The sequence below is a fragment of the Hypanus sabinus genome, chromosome 10 (genome assembly GCF_030144855.1).
Source record: "Hypanus sabinus isolate sHypSab1 chromosome 10, sHypSab1.hap1, whole genome shotgun sequence".
Lineage (NCBI taxonomy): Eukaryota > Metazoa > Chordata > Chondrichthyes > Myliobatiformes > Dasyatidae > Hypanus > Hypanus sabinus.
Window position 1 is genome coordinate 58,626,866 of NC_082715.1, and position 22,203 is coordinate 58,649,068.

General features: G+C 40.2%; 2 protein-coding genes across 6 annotated transcripts in view; both read right to left on the reverse strand.

The window, feature by feature from the left end:
• Positions 1–2,469, reverse strand: part of iah1 (isoamyl acetate hydrolyzing esterase 1 (putative)) — a 40,016-nt gene extending 37,547 nt beyond the window's left edge. For 2 of the 5 annotated variants that reach the window (XR_009514332.1, XM_059981907.1), the window contains exon 1: positions 2,342–2,432. Coding sequence is in view for 2 of the 5 variants with exons in the window: in XM_059981907.1 (XP_059837890.1) it covers positions 2,342–2,410 (69 nt within the window). In the remaining 3 variants the exon portion in view is untranslated. Of the gene's footprint in view, positions 1–2,341 lie in introns of all 5 variants that reach the window. The other 3 variants (XM_059981908.1, XM_059981909.1, XM_059981910.1) reach the window with 3 other exon arrangements.
• A 573-nt stretch (positions 2,470–3,042) lies between these two features.
• The window catches only part of cpsf3 (cleavage and polyadenylation specific factor 3), a 60,925-nt gene continuing 41,764 nt past the window's right edge, over positions 3,043–22,203 (reverse strand). Inside the window, exons 12-18 of the mRNA XM_059981913.1 lie at positions 20,190–20,298; positions 18,373–18,471; positions 15,600–15,694; positions 12,061–12,148; positions 10,786–10,855; positions 8,663–8,762; positions 3,043–3,469 (exon numbers count right to left, since the gene is read on the reverse strand). Coding sequence (XP_059837896.1) covers positions 3,365–3,469; positions 8,663–8,762; positions 10,786–10,855; positions 12,061–12,148; positions 15,600–15,694; positions 18,373–18,471; positions 20,190–20,298 — 666 coding nt within the window. The 3' untranslated portion in view covers positions 3,043–3,364. The remainder of the gene's footprint in view (positions 3,470–8,662; positions 8,763–10,785; positions 10,856–12,060; positions 12,149–15,599; positions 15,695–18,372; positions 18,472–20,189; positions 20,299–22,203) is intronic.

Genomic DNA, 22,203 nt, shown 5'->3' on the forward strand with positions numbered 1-22,203 from the left:
ATCCTTTTATTCCCACTCACTGCTTCCTACCAATTCGCCAGTGCTCTAACCATGTCAGAAACTTTCCTCTAATACCATGGGCTCTTAACCTGGTAAGCAGCCTCATGTGTGGCACCTTGTCAAAGGCCTTCTGAAAATCCAAATATACAACATCCACTGCATCCCCTTTATCTATCCTACTTGTAATGTCTTCAAAGAATTCCAACAGGTTTGTCAGGCAGGATTTTCCCTGAAGGAAACCATGATGACTTTGTACTACCTTGTCCTATGTCACCAAGTACTCCATCACCTCATCGTTAACAATTGACTCTAACATCTTCCCAACCACTGAGGTAAGACAAACTGGTCTATAATTTCCTTTCTGCTGCCTTCCTTCTTTCTTAAAGAGTGGAGTGACATTTGCAATTTTCCAGTCCTCTGGCACCATGCCAGAGTCCAATGATTTTTGAAAGATCATTTCTAATGCCATCATAATCTCTAACGCTACCTCTTTCAGAACGCTGGGATGCAGTTCATCTGGTCTGGGTGAATTATGTACCTTTAGGTCTTTTAGCTTTCTCAGTACCTTCTCTCTTGTAACAGTAACTGCACCCACTTCTCTTTCTTCACACACTACAACATCAGGCATATTGCACAGTGAAGCCTGATGCAAAATACTCATTTAGTTCACCAGCGATCTCCTTGTTCCCCGTTGTTCTCCAGCCTTATTTTCTAGCAGTCCTATGTCCACTCACATGTCTTTTACTTTTAACATACTTGAAAAAACTTTTACTATCCACTGTGTTATTATTTGCTAGCTTGCTTTCATATTTCATCTTTTCCCTTCTAATGATTTTTAGTTGCTCTCTGTAGGTTTTTAAACACTTCCCAATCCTCTACCTTCCCACTATTTTTTGCTTTATTGTATACCCTTTCTTTTGCTTTTACAATAGCTTTGACTTCCCTTGTCAGCCATGGTTATACTTTTTACCATTGGAATATTTCTTCAATTTTGTAATACACATATCCTGCACCTTCCTCATTTTCCCCAGAAACACAAGCCATTGCTGCTCTGGGACATCCCTGCTCATGTGACTCTTCTGGCTTTGAAGCCCAGTTTAATCGTCCTATTGCCGAACCTCTGGCTTCATCTGAGGCTACATCCACACTACGCCGGATAAATTCGTAACCGAAGCTTTTTCTCGTCGTTTTTACCCTCCGTCCACAATAAAACGGCGTCTTCGTCCCCCGAAACGGGAGCTTTTCAGAAACGCTTTCCGGGGTGGGTACTTTTCAAAACGCTGCTCGGGCAGGTCAGTGTGGACCGGGTAACCAGAGACTTCTGAAAACGCTGTCAGACGGCAGCGTGCTACTTCCTTGTTTCCCCTGTTTTCTGTCCTTGCTCGTATGAAGGCGGTTTACCTATTTATGCAAGTACTTCTCTGACAATAGATGTGTAACAGCCTAAAGTAACATTGTATGGAAATACAACACTGACGCAGGCATGTTTTATACATTTAACAAGGTGCTTTATTAATGCAACAGAGTTCCTCAGTTTTTCAGTGTTCGTCGTCAGCCGGGTCAATCTGTCCGTGAACTCTGTCGTTGTAAGCTTTTCTGGTCTGTAACTACACAAAGTACTGAGTCCTGCGCATGTGCAGGAGGAGCAGCGTCGCTGGAATCTCCGTTTCAGTGTGGACGCCTATCGTTTTTACTCGCAACCGGCGTTTTCAAAATTATCCGCTCTAGTGTGGACGCCTATCGTTTTTACTCGCAACCGGCGTTTTCAAAATTATCCGCTCTAGTGTGGACGCCTATCGTTTTTACTCGCAACCGGCGTTTTCAAAATTATCCGCTCTAGTGTGGACGTAGCCCGAGATCATTTCCCACACCTGTATGACCATTAAACCCTCTCCGAAAGCTAATTATTCCACAATCTCCCAAATGCCCCTCCCAGTAACAGGTGGAATTCGGCCTGCCAGGAGCGGCAAATACGCTGGCAGCTCCAGAGCTGGGTGCGAACCGAGGGGTATCTCCGCGGGGTAAGATGCTGCTGACCAGCGGAGCTTCTCCAGTAGAGTGTTCCTCCTGATTTTAGCATCCGTTCTCTCTCTCTGTCTCCTCGATGCAGGTAGATACGGTCACTCCCACTAACATGTCTCGCCACTCAGTACCTGGCAGCGCTACACCCCCCTACACCTTACACTACCCTGGGGCTTGGCGCCGACCTCCACACCCAAACCAAGATTTGCCGCCTACAGGCAGGGTGTCGTCGCCAGCTCTCCACCCGCACCCCCAAATTCCGGCCCAACACTGCCTACCCGCACACACGCTCCCAAGCTCCACGAAAGTCTGCCCTTGCCTTTTCTACCTGAGTGATGGAGTCTCCAAACAAGATGAGCCGCGGCCAGAGCAGCCCGCCAGCAGCCATGGCCTTCCGCCGTCTCCTCGCCGAACGCCGCGATCACCGACTCAACAGCGCCACCAGCAGGGCGAGCCCGACCACCCCGCGTTCAGGGCTATTGACGGGGTCACACTTAGACTGACTGAGTAAATAATATTCTTAACATAACGACTTGTTAACCTTCGGAGCCCGAGAACTGTAGACTTACTGAACATATTCAAAACTCAGATTGACAGAGGGAATCGGAGGGTAGGAAGTTGGACAACGTACAGGAGCAGCTGCTTGAGAGTTTAGACAAGGCAAGTCGTTTAGACAAATCGTTTCCTTGTTGCCTAGCTTCTTCTGGACTAAGGCAAAGTGTGCATCAAAATAGTGTATTTGATCCCGTTAAAATGTATCGATGTTCAAGATCATTATTTTGCAAATACTGCTATTCATGGAAAAATAATATTAATTTCATGAGTAATGAGTAGTTCATGTTAGGTAGAGTAACATAGTTTCCAAAATCTCCACCGTTTCTTTCTTCCCATTAGGTCAGGTAGACAGTAAGTCACATGATAAATGTGATTTATTTCATAATTTGTCAGTAATTCTATCGTTTTATATATATTCTAGGAATTTCAACTCTTGCATCAGTCCATTTGAACAAATATTGTTCATTTTTATTTTTAAAACATGTTTCTTTTTACAAAAGATATCCCAAAACACATCTGTTTTAGTTGATATTTTATTTTACAAAACTGAAAGATGATGTTGAAGTCACACCAACAGTCTTTGGACTTTTGGAGGTAATTAATCAGATTTTCCTTCAAACAGCAGTTGTCAGCTTAAGAGTTGCAATGGAATGCACATTTTCAGTTTGTTCAAACTACATGGATTCATTTACATCACTTGCACAAAGGATTCGTCTGACAAAAAGAGGTTATTAAATGTTGAAGACAAACAGAATGCAGTTCATATTTATCACAGGTTTTCTCCATTTCAAGAGAGTTCTGGGTGTATTGTTTCATAAAGCCGCTGCACTGCCACTTCCACCATTTCTCGGAGTGGTTCATCCTCGACACTGCCCTCTTCACACACAACCATCTGTGGGCGAGAATGAATAGAATTATGTATATGTAGAAAGAGCTAAGTTTAACAAAACTGCCCCAGTGCACCAGCTTTTCCTCTTTAAAAACTCTCCCGCACAGGTTTCCTGTTATCCTCAGGTATGACAGACACCCACCACTTCCTGTACAGGTCACTGTCAGATCCCGTGGTCAACTTTAAATAGCATCCTCCACACAAAGTATAGGTGCCACATGTTAAATTAATAGACAAAGTGTATATTACCAAGTTTAAACAAATCTATCAGCCTCAATGGGAATACTATATAGTTAAATACCATTTTCCCCGATTTATTGCTTTTAATCAACTCCAAACTGAACAAAGAATACTCAAAGAATCCAGACAATTTTTATTTTGTTATTTAGTCATAGATGCATAAAACACTGTAGCACAGAAACAGGCCTTTTGGTCCATCTAGTCTATACTCTAGGGAATAAAGTCATTACCTATTCAACTTTTCCCTATAAATCCTTAAATCCTGATAATATCCTTGTAAATTTTCTCTCCACTTTTTCAATCTTACTTACATTCTTCCTGTAGGTAGGTGGCCAAAACTGCACACAACACTCCAAATTAGACTTTGTACAATTTCATCATAACATCCCAACTTCTGTATTCAATACTTTGATTTATGAAGGCGAATGTGCTAAAAGCTCTCTTTACAAGCCTATAACTGTGACACCACTTATAGTAATTATAAGTAATTATGGATCTGTATTCCTAGGATCCCTCTGTTCTACCACATTCCTCAGTGTCCTACCACTCACTCTCTAAACCTGCCATTCTTGCCTTTTATTTCTATTAATCTTGGTTAAAAAGTCCCTGCTGTTATTACATGATCTTTAAAGATCAGCTCTGTGGAAATAAAAGTATGTTATTTATAATATCAACAAAATGTATTTACAGATGAGAAAATCATAAATTTCGAGCACAAGAATATCACCAGCTGTGTTCAGTAATGATTGGTGTGGTTGGTGCTTGGAACCAACTGCCTGTGTCTGTGGTGGAGACAGATATACTAGGGAAATTTAAGAGATTACAGACAGATATATGGAGGAATTTAAAGTGAGGGGTTATATGGGAGGCAGGGTTTAAGGGTCTGCACAACATTGTGGGCCGAAGGGCCAGTACTGTCAATCTGTCAAAGTCCTTCTGCAGACTGCATGACCGTCCAATTAATAATGAAGTACGGTCAATTTTTTGGTACTGTAACTACAGAATAAGTAACTTTAGACAGATTGAAATAATTTTACTGGCACACTCAAGACTTAGTTGAAATAAAACCATCTCATCAATATTCATATGAACTTCAGTTCAGTATCTATATTATGAGACTGGTACAATCACAATGGGTGTGTGTGGTATATAAACAATTTGTGTAGACGAGGTAGCATTTTGTAGAATATAATCATTTTTATAGAAAAAGGACGCTTTAGAGTGCAATTTATTTTGTATTAGATCCTCCATGCAAAACTCAGAATAAAAACTGAAAATGTCACCTACTGAATAGGACATATGGGGCATCACCAAATCAACAAAATTATAATTGGTGTTAACGAAAATTACCTTGGATAGTTAAAATTCTTGCAGTACATGAATATAAAGTAGTTGTATTATCATGTGAGATATTCCAGATGACCTCATAATACCCAAAATATTGATGAATGAGCCTTTTCAATGAAATTAAAAGTCAGGCTATTTACACTGGGAGGAGGAGGTAAAAAGAAGAAGTTGAGTTCTCCAGCTCTAAATTGCTGCAGCTGCATACCAGTGCTGGCTGCTAACCTCATAATCCACAATAAAATTAATCCATAATCAAATCTAAGTTATCCATGTGCACAAACTAACTCTCAATACATTCAGGTAAAGGAACACAATCTCTATATGAAAAAAATGTTGCCAGCAATTCATTTGCAATCTAAATGAAAAAAAGGAAGATATATTTATATACTGCTGTACATTATTTTGAATGTTTAAAGTAATTTTTTATAGTTAATGAAACACTTCTGAATTTTGGCTACTGTGGAAAGGGAAATATAACAACTAATTAGTGCATAGCAAACCGTCATGAAGTAATGATCAAATAATCGGTTTTAATATTGTTGGTCAAATGATAATATTCCCAGATTATTTAGAAGGTGCTTGGGTTTGTTTTTACTCAAGGACACTTTTAATGTCTTATCTGAAGAGACACATTTCCCTCAGGATGGGCTTCGCACTTCATGGGAAAGGATCTTGTCTTGATAGGCTTAGACCAGGGGTCGGCAACGTTTACCACTGAAAGAGCCAATATGGACCCATTTCCCACAGAAAAGAAAACACTGGGAGCCACAAAATGAAATAACACTGCATACAACGGGTTTTTTTTTTGCCTTTATGCTATGTATAAACAAACTATAATGTGTTGCATTTATGAAATTGATGAACTCCTGCAGAGAAAACGAAATTACATTTCTGCATGCAACAAAAACATTTTGAACTCCGAAAAAAAAGACGTTGGGTTGAAGGTTACTCCATAGTTAGCCTACCTTGGATCGAAGAATTAAAAGAATGCGCGTACTGGCGGGTGTCAGGCATTGGCAGTTGTGATGTATATTAATAGCGATAAAAAAACACGTTGTAGCGGTGTGCTACACGCAGCGCTAAAATAAAGACTGCAGTCAAAGGTAACTTTATTCGAACTAAACAGCCTTGCTTTAAAGCCTCCCTCAACCCACCCCCCGTGGGGGCGGATGCTCCAAAAGACACGTACTCACAAACCCCCGTAGGCTATCTCCCTTAGCCTGAACGGTGGCTAATTGTGAGCCGGTTCGGATGTGCCAGGAAACGGTGTCTCCGCAAAGTTTTCAGATTGTACAAGATCACCATAATCTTCAAATTTCGAATTACATTTCAAAAGCTAACAAACCACGGGGAGCCGCATCACAGAGATCAAAGAGCCGCATGTGGCTCTGGAGCCGCAGGTTGCCGACCTCTGGCTTAGACCAATACTCAGTTTACTGGTGGAACTCAGTGGGTCAAGCAGCATTTGTGGGAGGAAAGAGATCGTTGAAGTTTCAGGTTGAAAGTCTGGATCAGGATCCAAAACGCTGACAATTCCTTTCCTCCAATTGACGCTCTTCCTGCTGAGTTGCTCCAGCAGATTGTTTCTCTAGATTCTACCATTTGCAATTTCGAGTGTGCTGCCACCATGCTGTGACTAGAAACAACACTTATCACCAATACACAGAACTGTACTATAAGGACATCTCTGGGTACAGAACAGGATCCATTGAAAGACATCCATAAGTTACTTTTGTCCACAAGTATGAAAAGTACAATTTCACAATACAGTAATCATACTTACACAGTATTGTAATGAATGGTGTTTATGAGGGCTAATCATTACAAACATATACAGTTTCCCTATCTAGTTACAATGGTACAGAATCAGGATGTACCATGATCAATAGCTGGTTTCAATAGGCTTGGAGTATCAATGCATTTTACATTGTTTAATAGAGCATCAACATTCAAGTTTCAATAGATGCGACTACTTGTCAACTTTCAAGTGTCCTCTTGCGGTGAAGCTATCAACCTATGTTCTTAATGACTACAGGAAGATTACATGTAAACAGGTATTTTCCCTGAAGACATTCTCATTTGAAGTTAATAATAATATTTATGGGAGATTGTTCATTAGCATGGGTGTCTATAAGTCAGGCATTCATAACCTGGGGAGGGCCTGTATCATATATCAAATTATCCTTACAATCCCTCCCTTCCACCAGACAAATCGCTAAGAACCAGTTTAAAATTGATGGTAATATTTAAACACTAAATACATTTAACTATTGAATATATCACAATTATAAGGCCAATTTAGAAATGTAGAATGCTTTCTGAAACTCAAATTACATCATGAAGATAGATCACAATAAACAATACATGACTGCTCCAAAACCATTTGTTAAATTAATTTGAATAAAAATGCTGTGATCAGAAACTTTGTGGATATGAACTTAAAGTCTAGCTGAAGTCAATGTGTTACATTTATCAATCAATCTTCTCTCTGCAGTCCTCACCCAGACATGTGTGTTACAACCTACAAGTCTACTTTATGGTGTGTGGGATGTTTGGGGATACTCCCTGAAGTTTAAAATGCATGAACAAAACCAATAATATTCCATGGCACATTAAAACTGATTCCGTATTCTTTTTAGAAGTTTTAACATACCAAACCAAACATAAAAATTTGATATTTCTACAGAAATTTCAACTATAAATCAGTGATGCAAAACACTAAACCAGCTTGTTTATTCTTCTGAAATTGACACGTTATGCAGATTTGCTGCCTTTTCTATTTGTTAACTCCCAGTGCAATTAGGTGTACTGAAAGAAGCTGCTTGATGCGGTTTTTACTCAGCCCAGAAGAGAATCTGAACATGCAAAGGATGCCAATGTGATGTGGTTCTATTTGGCTTTTCCTATTGACTACGCACATTTCCTATATAAGGAAGCAGGTTCTGAATCCGCAGTCTTATGGATCTGCTTATGCAAATACCACCAAGCCAGAACTAATACCTGTGGCATTGTTTTAGTTATTCAACAGGTAATAAGTAGTAGATACAGCTCAGTCCATTACAGGTAAACCCCCCCCCCCACTCCACTGAGCACATCTACGTGGAGTGCTGTCGCAGGAAGGCAGCATCCATCATCAGGAATGCCCAACACCCAAGTCATACTCTCTTCTCGCTGCTGCAACCAGAAAGAAGGTACAGCCTCAGGACTCACACCACCAGTTTCAGGAAGTTATTACCCCTCAACCATCAGGCCCTTGAACCAGTGGGGATAACTTCATTCAACTTCACTTGCCCCAGCACTGAACTGTTCCCAGAACCTATGGATTCACTTTGAAGTGTTCTTGATATTTAATGCTTATTTATTATTATTATTATTCTCTTTTGTATTTGCAGAGTTTGTTGTCTTCTGTACATTGGTTGTTTGGCCACCCTCTTGGGTGCGGTCTTTCATTGATTCTATTATGATTCTTTGATTTACTGAGAATTCCAGCAAGAAACCGAATCTTAGGGTTGTACATGGTGATGTACATGTACTTTGATAAATTTACTTTGAACAAAAGCACTCCTCCCATCCTGCATTTAGCCGGTAATAAAGGCTCTGAATACTTACCTGTGTATCTAGAGAAATATTTGCTGCTTTTCCATCCACTGTTACTGAGAGAGTATTGCCAGTTTTAGATTTTGCTACACAATCCTGGCCAAACATATCCCTAAAAAAAAACAGGAAGTCAACTTTGTAGGCAAAGACCATTTTCAAATGAACACAAAAACATCACAACTGGTCTTTTCATTTTTCACATGAACTGTCACAAAGGGAATTCTATGGAATAGTTCAGACAACATGGAATTTAGCAGCAATGCCAATTAATACAGTGAATTCTGGTTGATTGGGATATTTTAGCCCAATTAACTGACTGTCCCAATTAGTGAAAGTTTCATGGACATAGTTTAAAAAGTATAAAAAGGACAAACTACCATTTAACTGAGTAACAAATTATGTATTTAAATGAAATACAGAAGACATTGGAACACTACCAATGGTACTATACTACTATAAAACTGTGTATTTGTTCTTAATAGTTACCGATGGAAGAATTCTTTCAGTGTACACTGCTGTGTATGGGGTGTCCAGGGATGGGTAGCACCTCTGGTGATCGGACTTACTGTGTCCGTTCTGAGACAGCTCACTCACCTTTGGTCTCCACCGGATACCTATGGCTCCAACTAGCTATTTGCATGTGCCAGTGGCCACACCCTGGTGTATTGCTTCAAGGTGGCTAAGCCAGGTGAGAGTAGCCAGTGGGCTTGATTCCCCAGTAAAATAGGGACCTGTCTGTCCTAGCATGTTAAGTCATCTCCAGCAGATTGGGTTGATGAAATCAACAATGAGACCCAAAAGCCAAGAAGGTGGCTCTGAAACGCTTCATGGTGAGGGAGGGGCATGACCAGGCACAAAAGAAGTCATAGTTACCTACTGCAACCAAGGAAGACCCCAGTTTGTGATAATTATTTATACCACTGGACCTGAATTTCAGAGGTCGAGAATGGAACTGTCGCAGTGCAAAGGTTTTTCCTCTTTAAAAACTCTCCCGCACAGGTTTCACTATCATCACCTAATACAATGGACAACCACACACTGCTGCCTTCTTTTGACTGACTGTGAGGGAACAAAATTAGTGCAGACACCTAGTGCCTTCATACAATGCTCTTGACAATTGCATCCTCCAAATCTTCATTTTCATTGTAACATTCAAGATGATTGTCAATAACTTCAAATTTCTCATAGTTTCTAACTTATTGAAGTTGTGAAATCCTTTCATTTTCACTTCCTGTTGTTTCTGACATCTCTAAGCCCGATTGCTTGAAACCACAATGAGCAAAATAATTCTAAATTGTCTTACTGATAATTTCTCACCATTAATGACAAAATATCACTGCTTTTTGAATACAAACACACAAAACTGATGCTATTTAAAAACTAATCACTCGAAACATGGTGTAGTTTCAAATAGCCACAAAATTTCATGTGACTGACACTAGTTAGAAACTGTTTGACAAGTGTCCTGTTCCAGTTAAGTGGCATGGTGTCCCAAATAAATGAAGGGAATCCCAGCTATTTTCTCAATTAGATTTTGTTCTTTAAGAGTTGTCTCAAATAAGTGGCTGCCCAATTAAACAATGGACCAAATTAACTGGAATCCACTGGAATAAATTCTTTATTTAAAGTGTAGTATTATTAATTTTTAGATTGAGTTTTACATGTGATAGTATTTATCACACTTGCAAATGCAGTAGATCTTAAGCAAGAAAAGATTCACACCCATTTTTCACCTGACAAGTACAAACCATCACTGAGGCTTATATGGAATGGAGGAGAAATCATTCCATGCCAGGTGAATTAACTTAATTAAGCACAATATTTGGGAATCATGATCCCAGAAGCAAGGATATTTTTGTTGGAAAAAAGTCAACACAATCTGGATGTTCACTTGCATACTAACAACACAAACTGCTGATTGTAAAGATTCTTATGGCAGCTGCTTCTATAGTTAACGTAGGTAGAAATCATATTCTGCTGTTGAGTTAGTTGTATTACAACTATTTTGCCACATTTGTTATTTTCCACTGTAAAAATTCAACATTACAGTAAGTACAGTACAAAATTCTGCCTTGTAGAACAACAATACATCCAGTGGAGAGACAGAAGTTTTCAAACAGTATGAAGTGACTTACTCCAGCATGATCTGCAACCTCTTTGTGTACGTTTCCTTGTCAACTTTTTTGTTTGCACTTTGTTGCATGACTAAAGAAAACAGGAAAAGTTAAGTACTCATTTATTCAAGGACTTTAAGGAGCAAATCAGAATTGCTATCTGGAAATCAACTGCCAAATTGTGATTTATATGGTAGACAATGTTAAAAAGAATATACAGAAGTATACAAGAAATTCAAAACAATTTTACTTAGGAAACAAGTGTTCAAAATGCATGTTTTGAATTAAGAGTGGTCATGTGCAGCCAGATTTTGAATGCCATGGAATGAACCACTTGGCTGAATATGCTGACTTCAATAAAGTATGAGATTTATATTTCCCAGTGACTATCAGTCTGCTCAATGCCCTCTAGTTGGACAAAATCCCTACCAACATTGCAGTACAGTGAATAGGCTCCTTACAGGATCCAATCAAAATACACTAATGTATAATCAGCAATAAATTTAAATTTATCAGAATCAGGTTTATTATCACCGGTATGTGATGTGAAATTTGTTAACTTAGCAGCAGCGGTTCAATGCAATACATAATCTAGCAGAGGGAGAAAAAATAATAAATAAAATAACACAATATAAACAAGTAAATCAATTATGTATATTGAATAGATTATTTTACAAATGTGCAGAAAAAGAGATACTGTATATTAAAAAAGTGAGGTAGTGTCCAAAGCTCCAACATCCATTTAGGAATCGGATGGCAGAGGGGAAGAAGCTGTTCCTGAATCGCTGAGTGTGTGCCTTCAGGTTTCTGTATCACTATCCCTTCCTTCATGGCCAAGGAACAATGTACTGGCATGTGCTATGCTAAGGATACTCTGGTCATAAACTCCATCTATGATCTACACTGACCCAACGACTTCAGTTAGTTCAGTCAATTAATATACATTACCCAGAGATCTAGTAAAGAAGAAGGAAGTCAACTGCATTCCGTGTTCTGATTGCTAAACAATAATTTTGTTTTTGTTGAAGACATGCATATTGTGTTCTATTGATAGTGATGTTATGGTTGGAGAATAACTCTCATGATACCAGAAGTAACAGACATCATGTTAGAATATCTAAATGGGTGGTGCAGAACAAATAACTGGCCACAGTTTTAGGATGACAAATTTGCACCATTAGACTCAGCCCCAGAATAAGTTAATGTTTTCAGGAGGCAGAACATAATACTATAATTTTCTTTAAAGGAAGATAGTACATGAAGGGGCAATAAATGAAGCTATGGAAATTGTCATACCTTTTTGTGCTTTAGGGTTTGACTGCACTTCCAGGATCACTGTCATTACTGCATCAGCATACATGTCATTTAATGGGTTTGCCACCCACTGTGAAGCAAAATAAAAACAAAGGCAGTGTTTTTACAGTGCTTTTATTTAATTGCCCTGAGGTTTAGTAACTAGCTTAAAGATACCTGTGTTATGAAGGATGAACAGCTCTGATGGGCAGAAGGATGCAGAGTTGCCCATGCCCCCCCCCACCCCCCCGGGGGAATCATAAACCATTACTGTTGCTATGCTGCTAATGAGAGAGAAATGGAACAAAAACATGCCAGAACATCTGATACTGATAAGAGAGGGGAGAGAGACTTGTTGATTCACCATATTATGACTTCTGAAAGACTTATGGCTTCTGAGAGGGTTACCTTATACCATTCTGTTCATTAAAATTCCTCAGTGGACAGCCGGAGTGGGCTGGTTTGATGGACTAAGCCATTCAAAATTGATTGACACCTGAGACCCCGTGAGTAGGGATAAAAGTGAGGCACCCCTCAGACACACTATTGAGCACTGGTTGAATGTTGGAACCCATGAGAAGGTGTGGGGCATCGGAGACCGAACAAAGGATCGGTCAGTTGAACTCACAGTGTTATAGCAGGGCTGGTGGGGGCTTGTGTGTGTGTCCACTCATGCCAGAGTCCACCACAGAAGAATGGTCTAGCTAAAGGACAGAGGGGTCATAACTGAATGGCCACAACAGAACGAGAGATCAAGAACGTAAAGGAATGTTTGCCTGCCTGTAGCTGTTACTGCTCGCTCGCTCTCTCTCTTCAACAATTACAACACAACGACCAACATCTACCTCAGCACGTATGAACCGAACTGAACTTTATACTGACATATGACAATTCATTATCCCCTAGACATCGATAGAGCTTGTTTATTATTACTTATTATTAAACCCACACTTTTAGGTTTAGTATTGCAAACGTGTATTATCTATATATTTGCATTATTGATATTGATTTGTGTATTTTACTAATAAACACTGTTGAAAATAGTACCAACAGACTCCAACGGATACTTCTTTCTCTGCTGGTTAGACACCCAGTTATGGGGTACGTAACACCTGACAAAAGTATATTTTGGAAATGTACATCATACTTAAGGCAAGAACATTAATCAAAGTTTTCATATTAATTTCTGATCAAAAAAATTCAGTCACCCAAAAAAAGGGACTGCAGTTAAAAATAACCATGCCAGCCAGTCAATGCTGACTACTGATACACGGTGTGTAACGGCAGCTTTGCTCAACTAACGAGCAACAGTTGTGAGTTGTCAGATTGTGCACATAATCTGGCCTGGTGCTTTAACACAATACTGAGGTGGTGCTGCATTTTGGATTCTTATTTAAAAATCACAGAGTCATAAAGCAATACACGACCTTCAGCCCGATCAGTCCATGCCAACCCAGCTAGTCCATTTTCTTGAACTGGACCTCTAAGCCCTGCCACTCCATGTACCTATCCAACTGCTTTTAAATGACACTATAATTGGGTGACCGCTTCATCGAGCACCTCTGCTCCATCTGTCAAACATCCTGGTAGCCAAACATTTTAATTCCAATTCCCATTCCCACTCTGATATATGGGTCCATGGCCTTCTCTTGTGCCAAGACGAGGCTACCCTCCGGATGGAGGAGCAAAAACTCATATTCCATTTGGGTTACCTCTAACCTAACGGCATGAATATCTCCTGGGGGGAAAAAAATCCTGTCCCTCTTTTTCTATCTGCCACTTCAGCTTCTTATCTCTTCTTACCTGCCTATCACCTCCCCCTGGTCCGCTCATCTTTCCTTTCTCCAATGGTCCATTCTCCTCTATCAAATTCCTTCCTCTCCAGCCTTTAATCTTTCCTACCCACCTGGCATCATCTTTCATCTTCCAGCTATCCTCCTTTCTCTCCCCCAACTTTTAATTCTCGAGTCTTCCTTTCCAGTCCTGAAGAAGGGTCTCGACCCAGAATGTTGACCATTTATTCATTTCAATAAATGCCACCTGACCTGCATAGGTAGTCTAGCATTTTGTGTGTGTTGTTATTGTACTTGCCTCAACCACTTCTTGTAGCAACTTGATCCAAATACCACCCTCTGAGTGAAAAAGTTGCCTCTCTGATCCCTTTTAAATCTTTCCCCCTCAACCTAAACCTACACCACTGGTTTTGGATTTCCTTCCTGAGGAAATGACCATTCAGCATATGTATGCCTCTCATAATTTTAAACATTTCTGTAACATCACCCCTCATTCTCCTAAATTCCAAGGAATAAACCTTGCTTGGCCAATGTCTCCTATAGCTCAGGCCCCCTAGTTCTGTCACCATCTTCTGAATTCTTTCCAGTTAAACTACATATTTTCTACCACAGGGTGAGCAAAACTACACAGTGCAGCTTCACCAATGACCTTTTCAAATGCAATATAAATGTCCCAATTCCTACACTTAATGCCCTTTTCAGCATCCTGTCTAATTTGTGACACTGCTTTCAACAAATCATGTACTTGTACTCTTAAGTCCCTCTGTTCCACTACTCTCCCTAGTGTTCTACCATTCAAACTACACTCCCTAGTGTTCTACCATTCAAACTACACTCCCTAGTGTTCTACCATTCAAACTACACTCCCTAGTGTTCTACCATTCAAAGTACAAGTCCTATGCTGGTTTGATTTTCCAAAATGCATTGTCACACTTACCTGTATTGAAATCTTTTTGCCATTCTTGGCCCACTTTCCTAACTAACCAAGATCCCTTGTAACCTAGGATAAATCTTAAATATCAACAATGCCTTCTAAAGTCATCCACAAACTTACTGATCAAGCCTCATGCATTCGCAACCAGATCATTTATATATAGATAATGAATAACAAGGGTCCCATCATAGACATCTGTAGCACACCACTAGTCACCGGCCTCCATTCCAAGAAACAATCTTCAACCACCACCCTTTGTTTCTTACTTGCATGACAATTTTGAATTCAAGTAACTAGCTCTCTCCTGGATTATATGGAAATTAGCCTTCCAGACCAGTCTACCATGGAGGACCTTGTTAAAGATCTTGCTAAAAATCCAGGTAGACAAGATCCACTGCTCGACCTTCATCTACCTTTGTGGCTACCACTTCAAAATCTCTAAAATGTTCATCAAACACAATTTTGTAGCCACAAAGCTATGCTGACTTATGTTGAGGTCTTTTTTAAATTGAACACAAGAGATCCTGTTTAAGGTTCAAGGGAGTACTTCCAAGCACAAAGAATAGAACTGCAAGAAATTAACTGATTATTTAATGCACTGCTGTTGAGGAAACTTGTGTCCACTTTGCTATAAAATAAGCTTAGCCATCCATACACCCTATAGTTTATAGTCTGTGCATCACTTTCTGAAAGGGTCAATGCAGATAATTGCTTTTTTCTCTGCTTCATGTGCAAGTATACAATTCGCTTGGTCATATTAATTCTGAAAACAACTAAAGAAAAATAAATTATATGACTGTATCAGAAGAGCTCACCTCTAGCATAACCATGCCTGGCTCCTGAATCACTGTGATTGCTTTAAAGACCCTCAGTGCTGGTTTTTCCTGAATTTCTATTTCTTCCACATCATCTGAGAAGTAATACAATATTTTATCAGACAGTTTAACTTTTTAATTAAAAGACTGATCTTTGAACAAATACATTATTCACAATGCTGGGATATTGCAATAAAGTTATGGTTGTGTATAGTGTAGTGCAAACAAATTCTGTCAAAACAAAACAGGAACAAATTTTGAAAGAAGTACAAGTTCTTGAAACAAGGCAATTTTCTTTCCTGCTAACTGAATGAGGAAATTGCACTGATTTCCTGGTATAGCAATATGCTCTTTGGAGCAGAATAAACACATCTTAAATTCTCTTTGGTGAACAAACTTTTCTGAACAAGGAATCAAGTAACTAAAGGATTGTTTTTGCCATTCCTGGCATAAACAAGCAGGGCTAAGAGGTCTATTGACCTTTTTCACCAATCTAGTGAGAAAGTGAACACTCCGAGGGCAATTATGAATATTGTTTCTGACACTTCTCTCCTCTTTCTCAACCTCTCTGCCAGCAAACTGTCTACCAGCGTATTTTATAAACATAAGAGTCGCACCGCTATCTAACTGTGGACTTCCTGACGGGTAAGACGAAGGAACACATACCAATCCTCATAGAGGGTTCAGAAGTGGCGAGGGTGAGCAGTTTCAAGTTCCTGGGTGTCAAAATCTCTGAGATCGAACCTGGTCCCAACATATCGATGCAATTATAAAGAAGGCAAAACAGTGGCTTGAAGAGTTTGAAGAGATTTGGTATGTCAATACATTCAAAAACTTCTATAGATGTACCAGGGAGAGCATTCTGACAGACTGCATCACTCTCTGGTCTATAGATGTACCAGGGAGAGCATTCTGACAGACTGCATCACTCTCTGGTCTATAGATGTACCAGGGAGAGCATTCTGACAGACTGCATCACTCTCTGGTCTATAGATGTACCAGGGAGAGCATTCTGACAGACTGCATCACTCTCTGGTTTGGGGGGGGGGGGGGAGGGGTGCTACTGCACAGGACTGAAAAAAAGCTGCAGAGGATTGTAAATTTAGTCTGGTCCATCTTGGGTTCTAGCCTACAAAGTACCCAGGACATCTTCAAGGAGCGGTGTCTCAGAAAGGCAGCATCCATTATTAAGGATCTCCAGCACCCAGGGCATAGCATTTTCTCACTGTTACCATCAGGTAGGAGATACAGAAGCCTGAAGGCACACACTCAGTGATTCAGGAACAGCTTCTTCCCCTCTGCCATCCAATTCTTAAATGGACATTGAGCCCTTGGACATAGTTCACTTTTTAAATATATATTATTTCTGATTTTTGCAAGATTTTTAATCTATTCAATATATGTATACTGTAATTGATTTACTTATTTTATTTTTTCTTCTTCTATATTGTGTATTGCATTGAAATGCTGCTGCTAAGTCAACAAATTCCCTGACACACAGTGGTGATAATAAACCTGTTTCTGATTGACTAGAACTCTTTTCACCCTGTCTCCTGTAAAAATGCTATTCCCTTTCCTCAGTTCCTTCATGTCTGCCACATCAGATCCCAGGATGACGCTTTTCTTTTCAGGACATTAGAGATGGCCTCTTTCTTCAAAGAATTGTGTTTCCCTTCCTCCACCTTTGATGCTGCCATTACCTACCACCTTAACTGGGATGGAGTTTCTCTCATCCTCACCTACCACCTCATGTGCCTCCAGAATGTCCATCATCTTCAACGGGATCCTACCGCCAAACACATCTTCAACACCCCCCCACCCCCCCCAACTCTCCATTTCCCACAGTGATCTCCCTTCTAGCACACGTCCCTGCAAGCGACAGAAATGCTACCCCTGCCTGTTCACTCTTTACTTCCATTCAGGGCCTCAAACAGTCCTTCCAGGTGAGGCAACACTTCACCTGTGAATCTGTTAGGATTTAGGATTTACTTTATTGTCACCAAGCAATTGATGCTAGAGCGTACAATCATCGCAGTGATATTTGTTTCTGCGCTTTGTATCTGGTGCTCTGGATGTGGCCTCCTCTACGTCATAAATTGGGGGACCGCTCTCAGAGTGGAGGAGCAGCTCCTCATATTCCATCTAGGTAGCTCCAACCTGATGACATGAACATCAATCCCTGGAAATGTAATCCCTCCCCTTCCCTCTTCTATTCCCCATTCTGGCTTCTTATTTCTTCTCTTCACCCATCTATCACCTCACCCTGGTGATCCTCCTCCTTCCCTTTCTCTCATGGTCCACTCTTCTCTCCTATCAGATTCCTGCTTCTCTAGCTTTACCTTTCCCACCCACTGGGCTTCACCTTTCTAGCTAGTCTTCCTGCCCCTGCCCCAACGTTTTTACTCTGGCATGTTTCCAGTCCCAAAGCAGGATCGTGGTGTGAATCGTCAACCCTCCATTCATTTCCATAGACGCTCCCTGACCTGCTGCTATGGATGTAGTTGGCTGTATTACCAGTAACTAGAGAACAAATACTTTGCCAAATCCCAAGCAGTAACTGAAGCCGCAGTGCAAATCTCTGATACACCACTACTCAGGTGGCACTGATCTGAGAAACAATAGACCTATTGCAGTATCTTGTAAATTAAGTACCTTGCAGATTCAGAGCCTGGATTCGCGACAAAAGATATTCAAGCTAAAAGGAAGGTGGCCGATACCCAAGAATTGTTACCGGAGGTGAAAGCAGAAATGTGAAGGAGATGACAATACAAACCTGCAAGAGCTTGGAGGTGGTGTGCCAACAGCATGAAAGGTCCTGAGTACTGGATGGCCTGGGTCTGTGTCACTGTGCTCATTGCCAAATCAGTGTAATCTATTACATGAGGGAAGGACAACAATTTGTATTTTCAACTTGTGCAATGAATATCAATAATTTTTGAAGACACTGATCAAATACATGAAAGTAGAAACAACAGAATTAGTGATTCAAGCTCACCTTACAGTTTTAAACAAATAGTTCAAGCAAATGATGCTCCCAAAGATTCCTAAATGGCATAAAGCTACTTCCACTTCCCCACCCCTCCTCCTTTGATTTCTTTCATAGTAATTTTCAGTACAACTTAAGCTGTGAAGAGCTCTGCCTAATACAAGGATTCATTAGGCTGTTGAATCCATATGCCAAAAGTTAGGCTAGGTGGTGGGGAGGAGGGGTTCATATTAGTGAGGTGGGGATGAGGGATGGGTATTCTTTTGTAGATTTTTTTTGTATATTTTTCCAGGCAATCGCTCTCAGAGTGTGGGTAACATAGCACCATCCTATCCCTAGATTTCTCTAGAACAGAAGAAAACCATGTAGGTTTTTCCCACGTTGTTTTTACCGCGAATCTGGCATTTTCCAGTGTTATGTTCTGCTGCTATTGGATTCTTTCGAACTGATTTCGGAACTTGCTATGCTTAGTTAAAAGTCAGAATTCATAACTATCTGCTTTCGGGCACCTTCTGCTTTAAATATATCCAATGCCTTGGCCTCCACAGCTCTCTGTGACAATGAATTCCACACATTCACAACACGGTGACTAAGCTGCTTAGACGCTAAGACATAGGAACACAATTAAGCCAATCAGCCCATCGAGTCTGCTCCGCCATTCATTCATAGCTGAATTCGTCCTCATCTCTGTTCTAAAGGGATGTTCTTCAATTCTGAGGCTCTGCCCTCTGATCCTTGACTCTCGAAGTATAGTCTAACGAGGCCTTTCAGTATTCGGTATGTTTCTATGAGATACTCCCTCATTCTACTACACTTCAGTGAGTACAGGCTCAGTGCCATCAAACACCCTCATACGTTGTTAACCCATTCATTCCCTGGATCATTCTTGTAAACCTCCTCTGGACCCCTTCCAATGCCACCACATCCTTTCTTAGGTATGGGGCACACAGCTGCTCACAATACTTGAGGTGCAGTCTGGCCAATACCTTGTAAAACATTACATCCTTGCTTTAATATTCTAGTCAACTTGAATTGATTGCTAACATTGCACTTGCCTTCCTTCAACTTGCCAGTTATCCTTTAGGAACCCTGCACCAGTCCCTTTGCACCTCCAATTTCTGAATTTGCTTCCCATTTAGAAATAGTCTACACCTTTAATCTTTCTACCAAAGAGTATGACTATAAACTTCCCTGATCTCTATTCCATCTGCCACTTTACCCATTCCCACAACCTATTCATGTCCTTCTGTAGACTCCCTGCTCCCTCAGCACTACCTCCCCTTCCACCTGTACCTGCATTGTCTGCAAACTCGGCCACAAAGCCATCAATTCAGTCATCCATATTGTTAATCTATAACATTAAAAACTGCAGATCCAACAACTTTTTTTAATACCTATTTTAACCACTTCCATGAATGGCTAAATTGGGCAAATATGTACTGGTCCCAATGTATCCCAATTAACCAGAATCCACTGTACATGAATGTAACAAATGGTTATACTGCCTTGGGACAACTCTCTCCTGTCCTAACCTACTATAACATTCTGCACACAGGCTTAAACCCAAGAATTAACTATTTAAGTATGGAAACACATTTACTTACTGGATAGGTCAGAAGGAATAAGTATGTGATAGTTGAAGTTTCTTTTTACAAGTATCCCAGATATCCTTTGACCTTGATCAGCTTTTTTGTCTGCCAATGAACCCATCACCTGTTAAAGATATTAAAGTAAAGATGAAGACATGATAGGATGCAATTTCCTCTAACTTTTTCACACAACAAATTGTCAGTCAGCAAATACAAACCTGGGACAATCTGTGAGAGGAATCCAAAAAGAAATCTGGAACAATTTAACTAAGGCCATAATGTTATATTCTATTTAAATACCTAATCTGAGTAAATATTCTGATGTAGTTTTTAATTGATCTGAATATGGAATTGAGTCCAAGGTTCTGTGATCTCTCTCTGGTGTTATGAAGGATGAACAGCTCTGATGGGCAGAAGGGTGCAGAGTTGTCCATGTCCCCCCCTCCCCCCCCAGGAGAATCACAAACTGTTACTGTTGCTATGGGGGGGGAGGGAGGGAGAGAGAGAGGGGGAGGGAGGGAGGGAGAGCGAGAGGGAGAGAGATGAAATGAAAACATGCCGGAACATCTGCTACAGATAAGAGACAGATAAAGAGAGGGGAATGAGACTTGTTGATTCACCGTATTATAACTTCTGAGAGACTTATGGCTTCTGAGAGGGTTATTTATCTTATATCAATCTGTTCATTAAAATTCCTGAGTGGACAGCCGGAGTGGGCTGGTTTGATGGACACAGCCATTCAAAATTGATTTGACAACTGAGACCCCGTGAGTAGAGATAAAAGTGAGGTCTGGAGAGCCACCCTTCACACACACCAGGAGACACACTATTGAGCACTGGTTGAGTGTTGGAACCCACCGGAAGGTGTGGGGCATCGGAGACCGAACAAAGAGATCGGTCGGTTGAACTCAGAGTGTTATAGCAGGGCCAGTGGGCGCTTGTGTGTGTGTCCACTCACGCCAGAGTGACGAGTCCACCACAGAAGAACGGTCTAGCTGAAGGACAGAGGGGTCATAACTGAATGGCCACAACAACACGACGGATCAAGAACGCAAAGGAAGGTTTGCCTGACTGTAGCTGTATACTTCTCGCTCACTCTCTCTCTCTCTCTCCAACGATTACAACATAACCAATACCTACCTCAGCACATATGAACTGAACTGAACTTTATACTTTTATATGACAACTCATTATCCCCTAGACATCAATAGAGCTTGTTTATTATTGCTTATTATTATTCCCACTTTTAGGTTTAACATGTATTATCTATATATTTGCATTATTGATATTGATTTGCTTATTTTATTAATAAACACTTTTGAATATAGTACCACCAGACTCCAATGGATTCTTCTTTCTCTGCTGGTTAGACAACCAGTTATGGGGTACGTAACACTGGTAATTAGAAAAGTCTGTTCTATGCTGTTCACATTATTTTGCCCCACAGTTTAGCAAGAAATAACATTTTGAGGATTAAAATACAACAAAAAAAGAAATTTGTTACATGCTACATGACAAAGACTCTGAATGATGAGAAATAGCTAGTTTACACAAACTAATGAAAACATTACTCATTCAGTAAGATAAAACCTCAGTGTGTCTGGAGAAATAAAACTTCACTGCTCATGTGTTTTTCACTGCTTCACTGCTAATTCTTTAGAGCAGAATTAAACATTAAAAACTTTTTTAAAGATCCAGTTCACCTGATCTAGCAAAATTATAATAGCCATAGGCATTCCGTTTTAGTTAAATGTTGTACAAGAAAATTCACACAGCACATGCAAGGTAGAATGCAGTACACATGCACAATTACATTTACATTTCTACATCCTATATCATATACAGAAAACACAGTTATAAATAGAAGGGATCTTTGCAGTTAATAGGTTAACCTAAATACTCAAGTTGATTGTTCCAGTTTCTGAGATACAATGCTGTTTCATGAGGAGGCCATCTTGGGCAAACTGAAATGCGAATTCATCACCCTACACTAAGATTTCCTCAACAAATACATCCAACTTGGTCACAA